Source organism: Ambystoma mexicanum, chromosome 11, assembly GCF_040938575.1.
Source record: "Ambystoma mexicanum isolate Mex_15411 chromosome 11, UKY_AmexF1_1, whole genome shotgun sequence".
NCBI classification, from domain to species: domain Eukaryota; kingdom Metazoa; phylum Chordata; class Amphibia; order Caudata; family Ambystomatidae; genus Ambystoma; species Ambystoma mexicanum.
Window position 1 is genome coordinate 871,831,670 of NC_090934.1, and position 15,947 is coordinate 871,847,616.

The following is a 15,947-nucleotide window of genomic DNA, read 5'->3' on the forward strand; positions in this document are numbered from 1 at the left end:
GTTGAATCAATATTCCTCTCTTTTTGTCTTGTCTTCCAGGGTCCTCCAGAGTGGTCTAGAGGTGGAACGCCTTCGGCTCAGGAACTTTTACCATTACTATCACTCCAAACGAGGCATGTGGAACACTAGGAACAAGAAAGCTACACCTAAAGCATGACGAGCACAGGCCTCTGGGACCCTGATTTCTTAGTGCACCATATCTCCCCTTGACCTGTTCAGGACCACAGCTGTCTGATCTGCTGTGTGCCCAGGACCATTTAAAGAACTGTATCTGTCTGAGCTGGCCACATATACCCAGGATTACTTCAGGGACTGAAGCTTTCTCTACCTGTGTTCACCCAAGACCAATCCAGGGATGACAGCCTTCTGAGCTGGCAATGTGCATCCACACCAGATCAGTGTCCACAGCAATCCAAGATGGTCGTGCGTACTTGGAAATGGTTGAGGATTGAACATTCCCTGAACTAGTTCAATGACCGCAGACTACAACTGCCCATCTGTTCGCCTTTTCTGCCTGATGGACCGCAGCGATCTGCGCTGGTCAGGTGTGCCATGGACCAGTATGATGACTGCGGCTGCGCAGGTGCTCGTCGGACATTCCCAGGGCAGTTTAGTGGCAACGTTTGGATGATGTTCCTAAGTGTGTATCACTGAAGGGCTACGCACAGGACAGAAGGATTTTCTGTGAACTTCAGGAACTACCCTGACCACCAGTAATCTGGGAAGAAATGTCTGAACTGCTGTGGTGACTTCATAGAGATGGCTGTGTGGGAACCAACACGCAGCGATGGAGATGCCGTTGGGATGGACATGTTTCTAATGACTAGTCTTATTTTGTGATTTTCTTATAGATTCTGTTAGCTAACCTAAGGGACTTGCAAACACCACCGTCTCTTCTGATTTAGAGGCAGCCTCTCTATGTATGTCACTCGTTGAGTTGGGATTACAGCTGATGCTCTTCTGAGATTCATAGCATCAGCCGCCACATCGGGGAAGGGGACAAGGAAAAGAAAGGGGGCTGTCCCTTAGCCCTAGTTTCAAGAGGAAGGGTCTAAAATATGGGACTATGGCAGAGGACATATCCTCTGTTGCTTCTATGGTGACCTTTGATCCCCATGCCAGCTGCAAAATACCTTCCTCTCATGGTGCTTCTAAATCCACGTACGGTGACATCCCCTGCCAGAGGAACACCCATCCATGGACTCAAGTTTCTCCTTCATTAGAAATCAGTTAATCCAATCGCTCAGTGATGGTGGCGTGGAAAGTAGAAGAACAAGACCTTACCATTTGCAACTGAGAGCATCCACAAATATATTGTTTGGGTACCAATAAACAAGAGGGAGAGTCGGGGGGCCAGGGGATTGTAGTGGCCTTCCAAAGTCACCAAGCGACTGATACTTAAAACACGGGGTGTCGTGCTGCTTGTACTCTTCGTGGTCAAAAGTGTATTTATTGTCTACAGCTTACATTAACACCATTGCAGTTCTTCACATCATTTATTATTTCAGCATTCCCAGTTTCTGTCCAAACTTAGTCTCACGACTCACTCTTCACAGGTTACATATTTGTAACCAAATGCTCCCGTTAACATTAATACCCCTATATCTTCTCAGTTAAGCTTCACCATCCCCCAAAGAACCCTCACTGGGACATATATCACCATTTTTGATTCCCCTCAAAGAAGGCAATGAACACTTTCATTCATATTCCTTGATGTTTTTGGATAAAAACAGTTTACAGTTGTATGAATTCAAAGGACTGACACGTATTATATGCCTTAGTGTCTCCTCTCCTTGTCACAGGTGTTAGCTTTCAGGATTTCTTCTGCAGACCTGACCTGAGGTTATAGGTGTTTTTAAAAAAAATATTTCCTTTTGCCCAGTTTAAAGAACACTCATTTAATTGCTAGGCACGCTTTTACATTTAAATACCTCTCCGTTCCCGGCAGAGAATGGCTAGTTGGATGTAGAATTGTACTCACTTGAGCAATTAGAGTTCAGCTATGTTTACGTATCCGTGATAAAAAGTACTGTAAAGCAGTTTTTAGTACATGGTTGCTCAGGTTTTCTGTGCTTCCCATGCTTTAGATTTAGTCTAGAGTGGTAATCTACCAGATAATGGGGTTTAATTTGTTGCATAGCGTGATTTCATCTGTTAGACAACGGCACTCTGCTCGGACATTTTGCCGCAGGTTGGGTGTATTCTCACAGATGGTAATCTCCACTAGAACAATTCTCTACTGCGTTAGGAATGTGTGTCTCAGGTTGGCTGATGATCACATTGCCACAAGGTATGGGATCTCAAATTAATTGTTTGTTCTAGGGTGGAGATTATCTCCAGAGTGCTGCCCTGACAGGACCCCGTCTCTCTGGTTGATTGCAATGTTCGTCTTAGAGAAATTCTCTAGAGTGCTTCTCTGCTATGGCAAGAGAGCTCCGCTTGGTTGCACTGCCCAGGAGAGAGACATTTTCTGGAGTGTTGCTCTGCTCGGATGCTGGATCTGGGCTGGGTTGCATTCTAGTGCTATGATCACAGGACATATATTCTCTGGTTGTTTGTATTGTGCATTGTGTAGATGTTTTCCAGAATAATCCTCTGGTATTTCTTGGGATCTCAGGCCATTGCCTTGTGCTTAGACACGACCTAGGCCCAAAGCCATAAGTGAGGATTGCACACCCTTTCTGAACCTGTTGAAATTATTAAAATATCATTTTCAAAATCCATCATTAATGTCGTACTAATAAGACTCAATAGTCTATTTCAGTTGGCGTAAAGAATGTCCAGGTGAATGAACACTGGTAGCATATGCCTGTGGCCAATGCATTTCGGACCAAAAGGGTCCTTCATCAGGGAAATATCTGCTCCAACCAAAGAGTGAACTCATCACCACACTGTTGGAGGTTTTCCTCACAAATGTGGATTGTGACACATTTCTAGAGCCGGATTGAGACTTGCCAGTCAACATTTGCCTTTGCGTAGAAGGTCTTGGATTGATCTTTGTGGATTGATCTTTGAGGGTGTGGTGATGATTGCACTCTTTGGTTGGATGCATTGACATCTGCTTCCAGTGTTCATTAAATTGGGCATTTGTTACACCAACTGAAACAGACTATTGAGTGTTATTAGTACGAAATTAACAATGGATTTTGAAAATGAATTATATATACATCATGTTCAATCCTCACTGACGGCTTTGGGCCTAAATCTTGTCTTTAATTGCTAATTGTGTGTCAGTTGCTGGGCATGCTTTGAGGATACGCACCCAATTGAATAAGAGTATTATCCTTTTACTGTTTTCATGATAATTGTGTGCACAAGCCGTGCCCACTCAGACTCCATGTTCTGAGTACATTGTCTCGTGCTTGCCATGAGATCACCTAGGTCTCTTCACAGCAAGACGTTCCATTAGTGCTCCAGTTAAGACCATGTCCTCAAGTTTTCCCCATATCCATGTTCGTCATGCTAAAAACCTCCAACTACATAGTTGCTTTTATTTTGCAGAATGCAATCCTAATTCCAATTCAGGGGTATGCAACCTGTGTGCTATCCAGAGGTTTTGGAGTACAACCCTTATGATCTCTCAAGCATTGACTAGGCTGGCTCGGGCTGAAGGGAGTTGTAGTGCAAAATAGCTGGGTAGGAAAAAGTTGCAGACCCCTGAAATAGAAAAAGCAAAATGATGTCCCATATCAGGCCATCTGTTTTGCTCTTCAAACCTATGTGAGATGGCATAGGAGGAAATGGATCACAGTGGTCATGATATAGTGACCCCAGTGCCCCCTATCTGAGATCACTAGCACTCCCAAGATGCCAATGTAACATTATTTTCACCAGGGAGGATTGGTGTGTAAATAATTTAGATCCTGCTGGATGATACCTTCTAGATCCAGTTTTTAGTGCAGTGTATGTTTGGGTACCTGACCTTCTGCTGCGAAAAGGTGGGGCCGCGAGATGGCTGATTTATTCACCCCCATTTCCCACTGCCATATTATTCTAGAGGGAAACAAAAACATTTTGTTACCCAAAAGATGCCGTTATCTGTCCTTCTGGGGGTAGGTAGCTAAGGGGAAAGAACACGGATCAGCATATTGGGAGCCTGGTGATGCCCTTGCATAGCAGCTACCCCCGCTGGGGTGATTGAATTCCTAGTACTTGTAGGAGCTGGGCTGTTCCCTCTTCTGAAATGACCTTGTGGTAACGTATTTACTGCATACCCCCACATTCTTGTTGTTTGGATCAATGGCCCAGGCTCAGTTTCCTGGTTTTGCCACTAGGAGCTTTAGGTGCTGCCTCAGAGGCTCTTGGTTTGATTCCTGTGACATATATGATCCTCCCAAAGTAATCGGCTAGATGAGGGACACACAAGGATACAATGCAGGCATCTGCAAAGAGGACCATTCAGCATTTTGTGCCCATATTACAGCATAACACACACCTCACCTGGGACATTTACATCATTAATTTCTGTGATGCAAGGTCTGTTATATAGAGTGGGCCAGACTGTTACATACAAAGCAGTCAAAGCACACAGGAGACCTGCCCACCATTTCTTTTTAATACAAGAAATGTCAGAGAAATATTCCAGGGATGGGTCGTGAAAGGTCAATCCTTAAACGTAATCCCCACTTCAGGGTATGGCTAAACTTCAATAACATGCATCAATAGGGTCATTGTGCCAAAATAACTCTTGTCACTGCAACAAAATAAATGTTATTTGCTCCTTAAAGAGAGAATAGAGACACAACTATGCTGGGGACCGATAACCTAATTTTACAAAATATATTACTGCATTAATTATACTTTAAGGAAATAGGACCTCATCACCATCAAATATTGGTCAGAAATGGAAGACGCCCCTAAAAGCTGTTAAATCTGAACAGACTTCAGTCCCTTTAGTCAATCATTTGACTGTTAATTACAAAGCCTGATTGTCAAGTCAATCAATGCATACCCTTAACAGTGGTCCAATGGTAATGTAGAGATGTAGAATACCAAAGGCTTGAGTATCCATCGCCCACTTCATGCCACCAGACACGTACTGCCTGTGCCTCGATTTCTTAGGCGCAGCTTTTGACTAGCAATACCTCACCTTTTACAATGAAACTCTCATTACCAGATAAGATATATAGCATGATCTGATGTGACATGTAAATCAGCCTGAGGATCCCTCTCTTATCTGCCACACACACTCCTGAAATTCACCCAGCTCGAATAGCACAAGGACCATCTTCTGCACCTTGAAGCAACATGGGAAAGAACATTCATCTTTTTTCAACTGAAGATATGCGTATTTGTAGATTTATATTCATCCAAAACCTTACATAATCCCCCTTTCAGCTCTTTGCCTTGCCCCTCCACATTTGCTTTGCTAACCACATGCAACACCTTGGTGTGACCATAGGCTTCCTGTACCTAAAAGCGCTCTCAGGTTTCCTTGGGTGACCTGTAAAGAGCTGTACAGAATCCCCAAGTAAATACTGTATAACTAGCCAGATGTTTTTAGGTTCAGAGCCAACTATAACTAGTTCTCTATGGCTCCAACTGTGGTTTAGAGGACATTACAACTACGAGTTTAGAGCATATTATACCTTGACATATGTACTAGAACCCTGGTGGACTGCAATCCATGTTGGTGCTTGAAGCTGGGATGATTATACCTCATGTTTAAGGACACTGCTACTATCCCTCTGTAGTGGGAGGAAACGGGCAAACGCGCGTTAGGGCACACTGTAAGCAGTTGTTTCTTTCTGCAGAGCAAGGTGTCTCGTCGGCTTGAGATTGTGTTTATAAGGAACTGGAGCTGACGGTGATACATGCTAATGTCAGGCCTTTGGACATTGGGGGCCCCTCTCATTTGCAGAGCAGAGCGCAACAAGCTTGGAACCCTTTTCTACACAAAAACATTTTCCCAGATGCCCCACTCCTTTCTTGTGGTGGACAATGCAACACATTCCTCTCTTAGCATCAGAGGTTTTGTTTTCATAGGTGGATTTCCATTTGTGGAGCATGGTCACTCCTCTGTATATAGTGATGCTCCATTAACAACGTCTCAGTGAGGTAGAAGATCCTTGAGTGTGGCCACCTGTTTTCGTCTGCAGAAAAGTTTCTCCTGTACCATTCTTTTTTTTTGTTTAACCTGAGCTGTCGGATCACCTTCCTCAATTTTGACAAGGTCTATAAATATTTTGAAGATGTCACTTCCCATGAGCCTAGCCTACAATTCACGGGGATCCCAGATATCGACCCGCACATAGCTTGACCATCCCTGTGAAAACGGATTATCTCATTCAGGTGGATCTTCTAAAATCCATCATTTTGCCCGACCAATCCGATACTTTCTTTGGTGATCCAACAACCAAGAGACTATTCTGTTCTGTATCGAAACTTACCAAGAGTGTTATCCACCCACCAAAGGACAGTGCTCCCAGTGGCCCATATTTTATAAAGATTCAACTGCTTCGAAAGGTTCCCTTAGGTTCTGCTTTACCAACAGGTAATACCTCTCACTTGTATTTATTTTTATTGTGTTTTATTGAGTGTGGACATAACTTTGAGAAGCATCAGTGCGTATATAACAATAGGTTCATAAAAATACAGGTAAGGGGGCACAAGTTACAGGAACAGTAATTAGGGGTGGGGTCAGTTGGCAGGTGGGATTGGGGTGTCTACAGTGCATGAAGAATGTGCTCCTTGAAGAGGAGGGTAATGAGTTACTTTTGAATTGCAGGTTGGTGGGTCTGAGGTTCCACTGTGTGGGGGCATACATCAAGAATACCTGTATTTTTCTTTTTGGAACTTTTGCAGCTTTCATCTGGCCACTTCTTGGCTTCATGTGGAGCATTTACAACACCAGCCGCTGACCTTGTCGGCTAGGTAGAAAGGATCATACAAAATAGCAGCTTTCTAAACGATATAGCTGGTCTTGAAGGTGATGTGTACTTGTAGGGGCAAGCAACATAATTAAATGCGTGTGGGTATAATGTAGACCCCCTTGATGAGTCAGGCTTCGAGCAGAGTCAGCTTCTCATTGGTTCCTGGGCAGCATTAGATAGGCCAGTGAGTAAGGCATTTCCACAGTCTGGGGCTTGTACTGTTAAAAGGAGCTCATGATCTGCAAGGAAGGGCTTGATTTTTTGCAAAAGAGAGTGTTGGTACCAAGTTGTGCCAATGGTGCAACCACTAAATGCTCAACCCAGAGTCTCGAGCATTAAGAGGTTGTGTTTCCGTGGACTCAGACTTGCATGTGATTCATCAGCCAAGAAATGATTCCTCTTAGGATGCAGTTTTACAAAGACCATTATTCCAAGAGTTCTGTTGGCCTTGAAACCCAACAACTCAGAGTACAATACTGTAGGTCAAATCATCTTGATCAAACTAATACATCCAGAAACCTAACATTTGTATGGAAGAGTACTCAAATTAGATTCAGTTTGATATATTATTTACTGTCCATATCCTCAGAAGGTTAAAGGCAAGACCTGCTGTATGAGAGTAAGTCTCAAACATTTAAATGTTTACACACTGGAGAATTGGAGGGATGGGGCATTTAATATCAACATTTCAATTACTAGCGGGAATAGGTACATTACAGGAAGTAAGTATTTTTTCAGCACATTAGTCCTGCTTAAAGTGTAGTGAACACAGGGAAGAGCCTTGGCCTAGGAATGTAGAAGAAAGACTAAATAAATAAGAATGAAGAGCAGTGAAACACAGTCGTTCCAACAAATCAAGAGTAAATCTGGAGACTGTGTAGCCACTTTGGGCACGTGTTGATGGGAAATGTTCAGACTGGATGAGCCTGATGGTATTTACCTTTTGTGTCTCAAACTCTGTTGGAACTGGTGTTACCAGTGCCAACCATCTCAATGATCTAACAATGTAGCTTGTCTAATAACGTCAGAGACAGGTGCTTGAAAAAACCCTAAGCCCTATACAGAGAGCACTGATTAAACCAATATGTTCAGTAATCTATCCATCCTGAGGCATGCCTCCAATGCCACCCATCCTTCCAAGAGATTCATGAAAACCGAACCATTCTACCATTCACACAGTCTCCCTGAAAGGTTTCTCCTCCTATAATGGCTCCAGCCAAGCAGAAGCAATGCTTCTGTAGAACCCACCTCACCAGGAGCTTCCTTCTTCTCCCTGGCACACAACCACCTGCAGACAAATCTGCTATATACCTATTCTTACCAGGAGGTCCTGCCTCCTGGGAGCCCAACCACATGGCTCCTATAAACTCAGCCTTACCAGAAGGTGCATTCCTTCCAAGGCCCAATCACACAAACAGTGCTCCCTGATACTCATGCTTACTAGGTGGTGTCCCCTTTTAGGGGGCCCAACCACAAAGAGATGGTTACTGGTAGATTACCCCTGCAGGGGTCAGCCAATCAGATTGTCCTCCCATGCGCTCACCTTCTGAGGAGATTGCAAGTCCTAGAAGCCGAACTTCCAGTAACTATTTCCTCATTAACCTATCCTTACCAGCCAGTCCCTCTCATCGGTCATGTAAACACCAAGAGACAAAGCTTACATGGATGCTATCGCACACAGGCGAAAATCACCAGAGAAGAATCGCTTTGGTGAATAAACCATTTAAAAAGACCCCACTCGTTGGGCCCAACCTTCCCCAAACCAATGATCCCAGATGCCAATCCTGCAAGAACATCTTCGGCTTTATCATCCTGTCATGTCAAGTGACCTTCTATGCCACCAAGAAAAAGCTTTTATTGGGATGTGACGCTAGTGCAAAGATGAGACTTGATGAGTGTATTGGATGAGGACTGTGTCCTTTGGTTTATTGTAAGGGTCAGATACCAGCTGGCTGGGTAATATTTTTGAATGTGGGTGTAGCAAGGATGGCTTCAGAAACAAACATATAGGAGGATGTTTGGCCCTTTCTTCTTGTCGTTCTGCCCCAGCTACGGAGAAGGGCCAATATTCATCATCTCAACAAATTCTGTCTAGGTTGACAATATGCCTCTAAATAATTTCTGTGAAATTATCATGTAGAAAGATGTTTTCAGAAAGTTTCTGTATGTATTTCTTTTTTAATTAAAAACAAGTACAAACGTGTGTTTGGGTTTGATTTTGATCACACAACCACTAGGGTTATCCATGATAAGTCTTGTTCTTGCAAGCCAATGTGTCTGGTTGAAAGAGTCCGCCATTTTCCCAGCTCTCCCCATCATCCAGGTTTCTCTTCGATGACTCAAAGGAACAGAGTTGAAAAAGGGGAAGGGAAGATTTCTCTGTAATCTCTGAAGTGGTCGTAGGAGTGGCCCCCAACCAGTGTTTTCATCACAGGTCATCATCTTGGATCAGCACTGTGACCTCAACCGGCTTATTTATGGGGCATTGTTGATGCTCGTCCTACAGCCCTGTTGCTCTGAGCAATGTGGGGCTTCCCGGTTCCCCTAATTACAGATAGTTGACACCAAATCTTTGCATTGATTTCCCATTACAAATGTAAGAAGCTGTCTTTCCTTTCCTTGGCATACACAGTCGCACAGAAAATAAGATGGGGTAATTGTCTGTGGGAAGATTGATGCCCAGAGCTCGGAGCAAAGCACTGGGCACATTGATTTCAAGCAGAATTAAGTGGGGGAAATCTTACAAGATTAAAGGTGCCATTTATAAATATGTATTGCATTATAATCTGAAAACGCTCATTTTGATGAACTTTTATAAATAAAATTCTCACTATGACAAATTTGGTTCACAAATTACCAGCATTAAGACTACAGAAAGCAGAAAGACAAGGGTATGGTAAGTAATTGAAATGGAAGGATTAGTGTAAGGGTTAGGCTTATGAGTAGGGTAAAGGCAGTGGTGAAATGAGATGGAGGACAATTTTTTTTAAATGTCTAGTTCTTTCAGTCAGGTATGTAGTTGCAGTGTCTTCATTCATGGACATGAGTGCATTATGCTCCCCCTTTTTGAGACTTTTACTTCCATGTCTTCTTGGAGTAACACGGTTCAAAGCGCTGACTTAAATGGATGGGTAATGGCTTCTGTGAAACATCATGTTTCCTTCTTATGTTACAAGACTGGAACAGTGGAGCTTGGGGGGAAATCTCTCCCACCTTGTCTGGAGAATTGATCCTCAAGGGAGGAATCTTCACAGGATGCTTTGTCTCCCTCTGGCATTGTAATATTGTGTTAAACGGGGTAAGGGGGTAGTGGTGTGTGTGTCTGTCTGTCTGTCTTCAGGCACTGCACCAAATGCAGGCTACAGAACATGTTTGTGGAGGACAAGCACCTGCAATCCCTCTACTGCTTGCACCCGGATCACAAGGAAGTGGAGTGCAAGATACGCCTCGAAAACAACGAGGGACAGGCGTAGTAGGCTGGGGGCATGGCTTAACGCCAAGGCCTCTGACCCGTGCCCGGAGCAGGGTCATACCTCCCCATAACTGGGCAGTCCGAGAAGCGGTCTTTTAAGTCCTTTGAGGTCGCCTCATCAGTGGGGGCCCAGGATAAGGCCAAGAGCCACAAGTCTGAGTCTGCCGGGTTCTCAGCGGAAGCGAGTCCCAAAGTGGATGGGGCACGATCAGCATCACTTTCCGCCTCAATTGCCAGCCGTCAATTAAGCTCCTCTTCGAAAAGAAAGTCATCTACCCCGGCTAAACTACATGAGACATCCAAGAAGCCACAGACTAAAGAGAAGAAGGCCGAACAGCCCAAGCAGCTCAACCGGTACAGGCTTAGTCCTCTTCGGCAACTCTATCAACAACTGCTACTGCCACGGCAGCTAAGGGCGCTGACCCTGCGAGGGTAGCTCCCACGGATCAGAAGGTGTCCCTCTCGATCCCCATCGCTCTCCGAGGATGTGCAGGATTTGTGGCACTAGTTTGTCAGACAGGGAATGTTCCTCACCCCTCTCCACCTGGCTGGAGTCAAGAACACCATTGCAGAATCCCTCAACAGGGACTGTGCCCCATGCCACGAGTGGGAGCTCCGTCAGGATCATGTGGACCGCCTATTTGTCAAATGGGGCAGGCCCCAGATCAATCTATTTGTGACGGCAGTGAACTCCAAGTGCCAGCAGATTCCAACAGCTGAGGAGCCTGGGGGATGTGTTCTCCTTCCCGTGGGAAGGGCTCTTCCTGTACGCATTCCCACTCCTGCTACGAGTCATCAACACACAGTGTCCATGCAAAATGATAATCATTCCCCCGGTGTTGCCAAGGCAGATTTGGTATCCGGTCAAGCTGCCAGTGGTTCCGGATCTTCTCACCAGAGAAGGAGGCACAATCCTTCATCACAACCCAGAATCGCAGAACCTGAGGACTTGGAGGATATGATTTGCTTGTGGACTGCTGGGAGGTCCTCGCCAAGGCCAGGGCATCGTTGACTTTGAAGTTCTATGGTCTCAAGTGTAAGCATTGCGCTACGTGCATATCCTTCCATACTTGCTATCCTTCACCAAGGCCGGACTGGCACACACTTCTATCAAGCTACATCTGGCAGGGATATCCCGCTACACCAGGTCTCCGGGAAAATCTTCACTTTGGTCCCACCATTTCATCAAATTATTTCTCAAGGGACTTTTTCGATCTTTCCTGCCGGTGAAGACTCCTGCCCCGGCGTGACCCCCTTCGAGCTTATGCATCAGGCCCCTCTCGTAGTTCCTCTCATGGAAAATGGCTTTCCTTGTGGCCATCACCTCTGCCAGAAGGGAAGGTGAGATCCAGGCCCTATCCTGCAAGCAACCATACCTGACTTTCCACAAATCAAGGGTGGTGCTGCGTACGCACCCCTCTTTCATGCCAAAGGTTCCGTCGGAATTCCACCTCAATGAGCCTTTGGTGTTACCTGTTTTTTTCCCAAAACCTTTGTCACCGGCGGTAAGGGTCTTACATTCGCTGGACTTGCTCATGCCCTGAAGTTCTAAGTGACATACCCAAAGAGTTTTCGGAAGACCTCACAACTGTTAGTGAACTTTGGTCCTGTGAACCATGGCAGGGCCTTGTCCAAGGCTTCTATTTCAAGATGGCTCTCCGGCTGCATCACGCACTGTCATCGGTTGGCGAATCAACTGCTGCCCGGCCGTCCGAGAGCCCACTCCACCAGAGCGATCGCTGCGATGATGGCTTTCCTGTCTGGTGTGCCCCTGCTGGACATCTGCAGGGCTGCGATATGGAGGTTCACGCACACCTTCACAAAGTTCTTATGCGTCGACAGGGAGTCCAGAGTCGGCCAAGCAGTGCTACACAACCTGTTCGCTTTAGGTGAGTCTGTTCCAAAGTAAAAGTTCATTGCGTCTATTGAGCCTTGCCACCTCCCGTGGTTGTGTAATGTTGTACTGCTATGTATTCGTTATTCATGAGCATGTGAATCCATGCCAGACCACATGCTGGAGAAGGTTTAAGTTACTTCGCTGTAACTATTGTTCTCCTGCATGGGTCTGGCATAGATTTGCATGCAAACCCTCCCTCCGTCCCCTCTGCAGCTCTTCTTGGTCATACTGCCACTTACGTGGTTACCAAATCTGAAGATAGCTGCCAGAGGAGGGGCTTAGGGAGAGGACCGTCATTGGATGGGGCAGTATGACCCATAGGACAGTGATTGGTGTAGAGGAGAAATGCAGGTTTAAGTGAAAGTGAAACTGTTTTTCTTTTATAGAGGATTCCCAGCCTGTCTACTGGGAATATTCATGAGCATGTGAATCCGTGCCAGACCAATGCTGGAGAACAATAGTTACAGGTAAGTAACTTAAACCAGAAAGCATTGATCCGAAGAAGAAAACAGGTTCATAGCTTAGTTAGGCCATCAAAGCCATTTATTTGCGAGCTTTCGTAATCTTCAGATCACTTTATCAGCTACCGGAAGAATAAACACAAAGATAGATGCACTTTAGAAATGTCCCCTTTTCCCCGCTGTCTGAATGTTTTAACTTGAGCAATGCAAAATCTAGGCAAGCAGGGAAGAGAAAGAGACAACGCTTGGCTGCTCTCGGAAAGTCAAGAAGCGGTGGGGTAGTATCAGACATAACATGTGTAAACCTATTAAAGGCTGGTAGGTTTTAGGCATAGCCATTTGTGTGACCATTTCAACCGAGCCCGTTGCCCACAATGGCCTTCTATATTTAAGATGGGGGCAGGAAACCGTCACAAGGTGGTGAACAGTATTTCGAAAATTAATCAGGCTGTGGGTCACATTTCCAGCATTGCATCTGAAAGGCTGATCAGACTGAAATAGAGCCAGCCATTTATCAGACTGATCCCTGACCAAGACCTGTGGTGACAGTCATCCATGTGTCGGGCCTGTGTCCCCAGAAGGCCTGTAGGAAAAGGATGGGATCAAATGCCATATTGACAGTGTGTTTCTCTACTTCTGATAAAGAAAATTGCAGTCTGATATGGAACAGGAACACTCACAGACCTCTAGGAAGTTTGTGAGGCAGGGCTTTTAAAGCACCAGAAGGACTTGAATTGGAGGGAGTCTTGCAACAAACAATTGCCTCAGAGATGCTCGTGGGGCTGGGGATGTCAGTCAGGGTAGCGAAGAGCCATAGAAAACGTTATAGGAGACATTGGGTCTATCGTTTGTGACTACTGATTCTCTATTGGTAAAACGACTGGAAATGTGTTTATTGGAATAGTGACTCAGGATGCCAGCATGCTTCTTCAAATTATCTTGCAGTGTTTTAAACATCTACATGCATTTGCAGTGATATGCTGTTCTTCCTTTTTCTGTTCTACAGTTCTTTTCCAGCAATGTGAATTTTAAAGTCATCAGCAGTGTGATTTCGTTCCACAATGTGTTCATTAATGTCACTGTGAAGTACTCATACGTCCCGTCCCCTTTCCTCCATCCTTGTTGGTGTCCCCCAACATGGGAATGGTACCGGAACCTTTGGCAGCAAAGAATTGAGCTTCCCCTTTAAATTACGACAGCGCGCAGGAATGTGGCCATGGGAATGCCCCTAAAACGGCACCCTGCAGCACCTCATCTCAGTCCCTTTTTCAGCACGGACGGTGTCGGACCTGGCAGCTAGGTGCAGGAATTGTGTCAGCTTTTCGTGTGCTCCCTGTTCTTGTTTTTTGATCTTCTTTACCCCCCTTCCTTCCCTTGCCTCCGCCAGTAAATGTTGGCTGCAGGAGGCTTGCTTCACGAGTGATGGCATCCTGCGATCACTCGTTTTGGGCCTCGGACCCCCATGTGCTCTGTCTTGCGTGCCTGTGGCCTGACCACAGCTGGCACGCGTGCGATGCTTGCATCGCTTTCGGTCACCGGCCCTTGAAGAGTCGTCTTTCCTGCTGGAGGGAGATCTTCCATTCTTCTCCACTCGGTCATCTTAAAGAGTTTGTCGCCAGGCCCCCACGTCAAGACAAGGTAGGAGCTTTGTTTAGCAAGGCCCCTCAGCAAGGCGACTCCTTCCTGGGAGTTTTCACCAGGAAGGGGACACTGGATTCTGGTTCTGGCAGACCCAAGGCCGTTATGGCTACCGGATCCCAAGCCGAGGGGCACAGGGGCTCTTCCAGGCAGTCCACGGAGGAACAATCCAGTTCATCATCCTCTTCTGCATGAGCGTGCAAAGGATCATCATGTTCTACCTCCAGGAGTCAGTTCGAAGCACAATCCAAAATGACTACCAGATCCATAGATCAGGGGGCCCAGCCTACCGGAGCCACCTCTGAGGTCGTTGTGCAGGGTGATTCGACTACCATCCAGCGGGCTGAGTGTTCACAGCCTACCAGAGCTATCTTTGAGGTTGACACTTCTGCTTCAGGTTCTAGGGCCAAGGAGTTCCCTTCCATGTCTGAACCAGCACATGTCGTGGGGCTTGCCTGCCCTCCCTACGAGGGCATGGCACAAGGCCCAAAGATGGCAGACAAGCACGCGGCAGAGCCTGCGAGGCATGTGGCCATCTTGGATTTGGACTTGTGGCCTCTCCTGGGCCCTCCGCCCGATGAGTGGGGCCTGCAAAAAGTTTCCAGTCCCTTTTTCCTCAGAAAGTAGCACCGGACCCTATGGTACAGCCGGATGGTCTCCGCAGGGCTACATTTACCACTCTCAGCCTGATGGCTACACACCCCAGGCACCTAGATGCTCCGATCAGGAAAGGAAGCCCAGCACCGCCCAGGATGAAGATCCTTCGGCTTCATTGAAAGCGGTTTATGACTGTTTTCATGGCCTTGCAGAGATCTTGCGGGGGTCCATCAGACAGAGCAGGACCCCCTAGAGTCAGGGGTATTGGCAGAGGTGCTGGCCCTGCGTCACAAGCCGTTCGGGCATTCCCCTCCAGAAAGATGTCCTGCAGGTGGCGAGAAAGGTCTAGGAGAAGCCCAGGGCCAACGCCCAAATGAACAAAAAATTGAACAGCTGGTTCATTCTTTTGGATGGGGAGCCAGTCCTCCTGGCCTCCCACCCTCAGCCGCACTCTTCACTGGTGGCGTCGGCTTCCTTATATTCCAAGCCATCGTCTTCACCTTTCTCAGTGGGGGCCGCCTCCAGTTGCGATTCCAAAGAGGACAAAGCCCTTGAGTCTTTTGTCAAGTGTTGCTACCTTATCTCAGGGCTGCATTTGCGGCAGGCCAATGCTGACGCCCTCCTAGCCATAGCGAACTAGAAGCTGTGGCGAGAGATCAGGGAGTTCCTACCTGACTCCCCTGGAGAGACAGGCCTCCTTCAAGGCGGACCTGGCAGAGGTCCATAAACTTGCTCAGGACCTCGTGGAGTCTTTGGCCTCCCACTTTGACGCAGCTGGAAGAGGGCTGTGCCTGGGGGTCGAGATGAGGTGGACGGTGTGGAAGCATGCCACCAAATTATCCTCCGATGTGCAGGAGAGGAGCCTGGATCCTCCTTTTGAGGGGTCAGATCTTTTTCATTTGTTCACTGATGCCGAGCTGACAAAAAAGAAGACCTCTATGCAGACTTCTAAGTCCTTGGCCATCCTGACTAGAGCAAAGCTGAAGGACCAACTTCAAACCATGCGCTTT

At 46.5% G+C, this 15,947-nt stretch overlaps 1 protein-coding gene across 2 annotated transcripts in view; it reads left to right on the forward strand.

The window, feature by feature from the left end:
- B4GALNT4 (beta-1,4-N-acetyl-galactosaminyltransferase 4) overlaps nucleotides 1-9,075 on the forward strand; it is an 834,734-nt gene extending 825,659 nt beyond the window's left edge. For both annotated transcript variants that reach the window (XM_069623923.1, XM_069623924.1), the window contains one exon: nucleotides 40-9,075. In XM_069623923.1, coding sequence (XP_069480024.1) covers nucleotides 40-157 — 118 coding nt within the window. In that variant the 3' untranslated portion in view covers nucleotides 158-9,075. The remainder of the gene's footprint in view (nucleotides 1-39) is intronic.
- The last annotated feature ends 6,872 nt before the right edge of the window (nucleotides 9,076-15,947 follow it).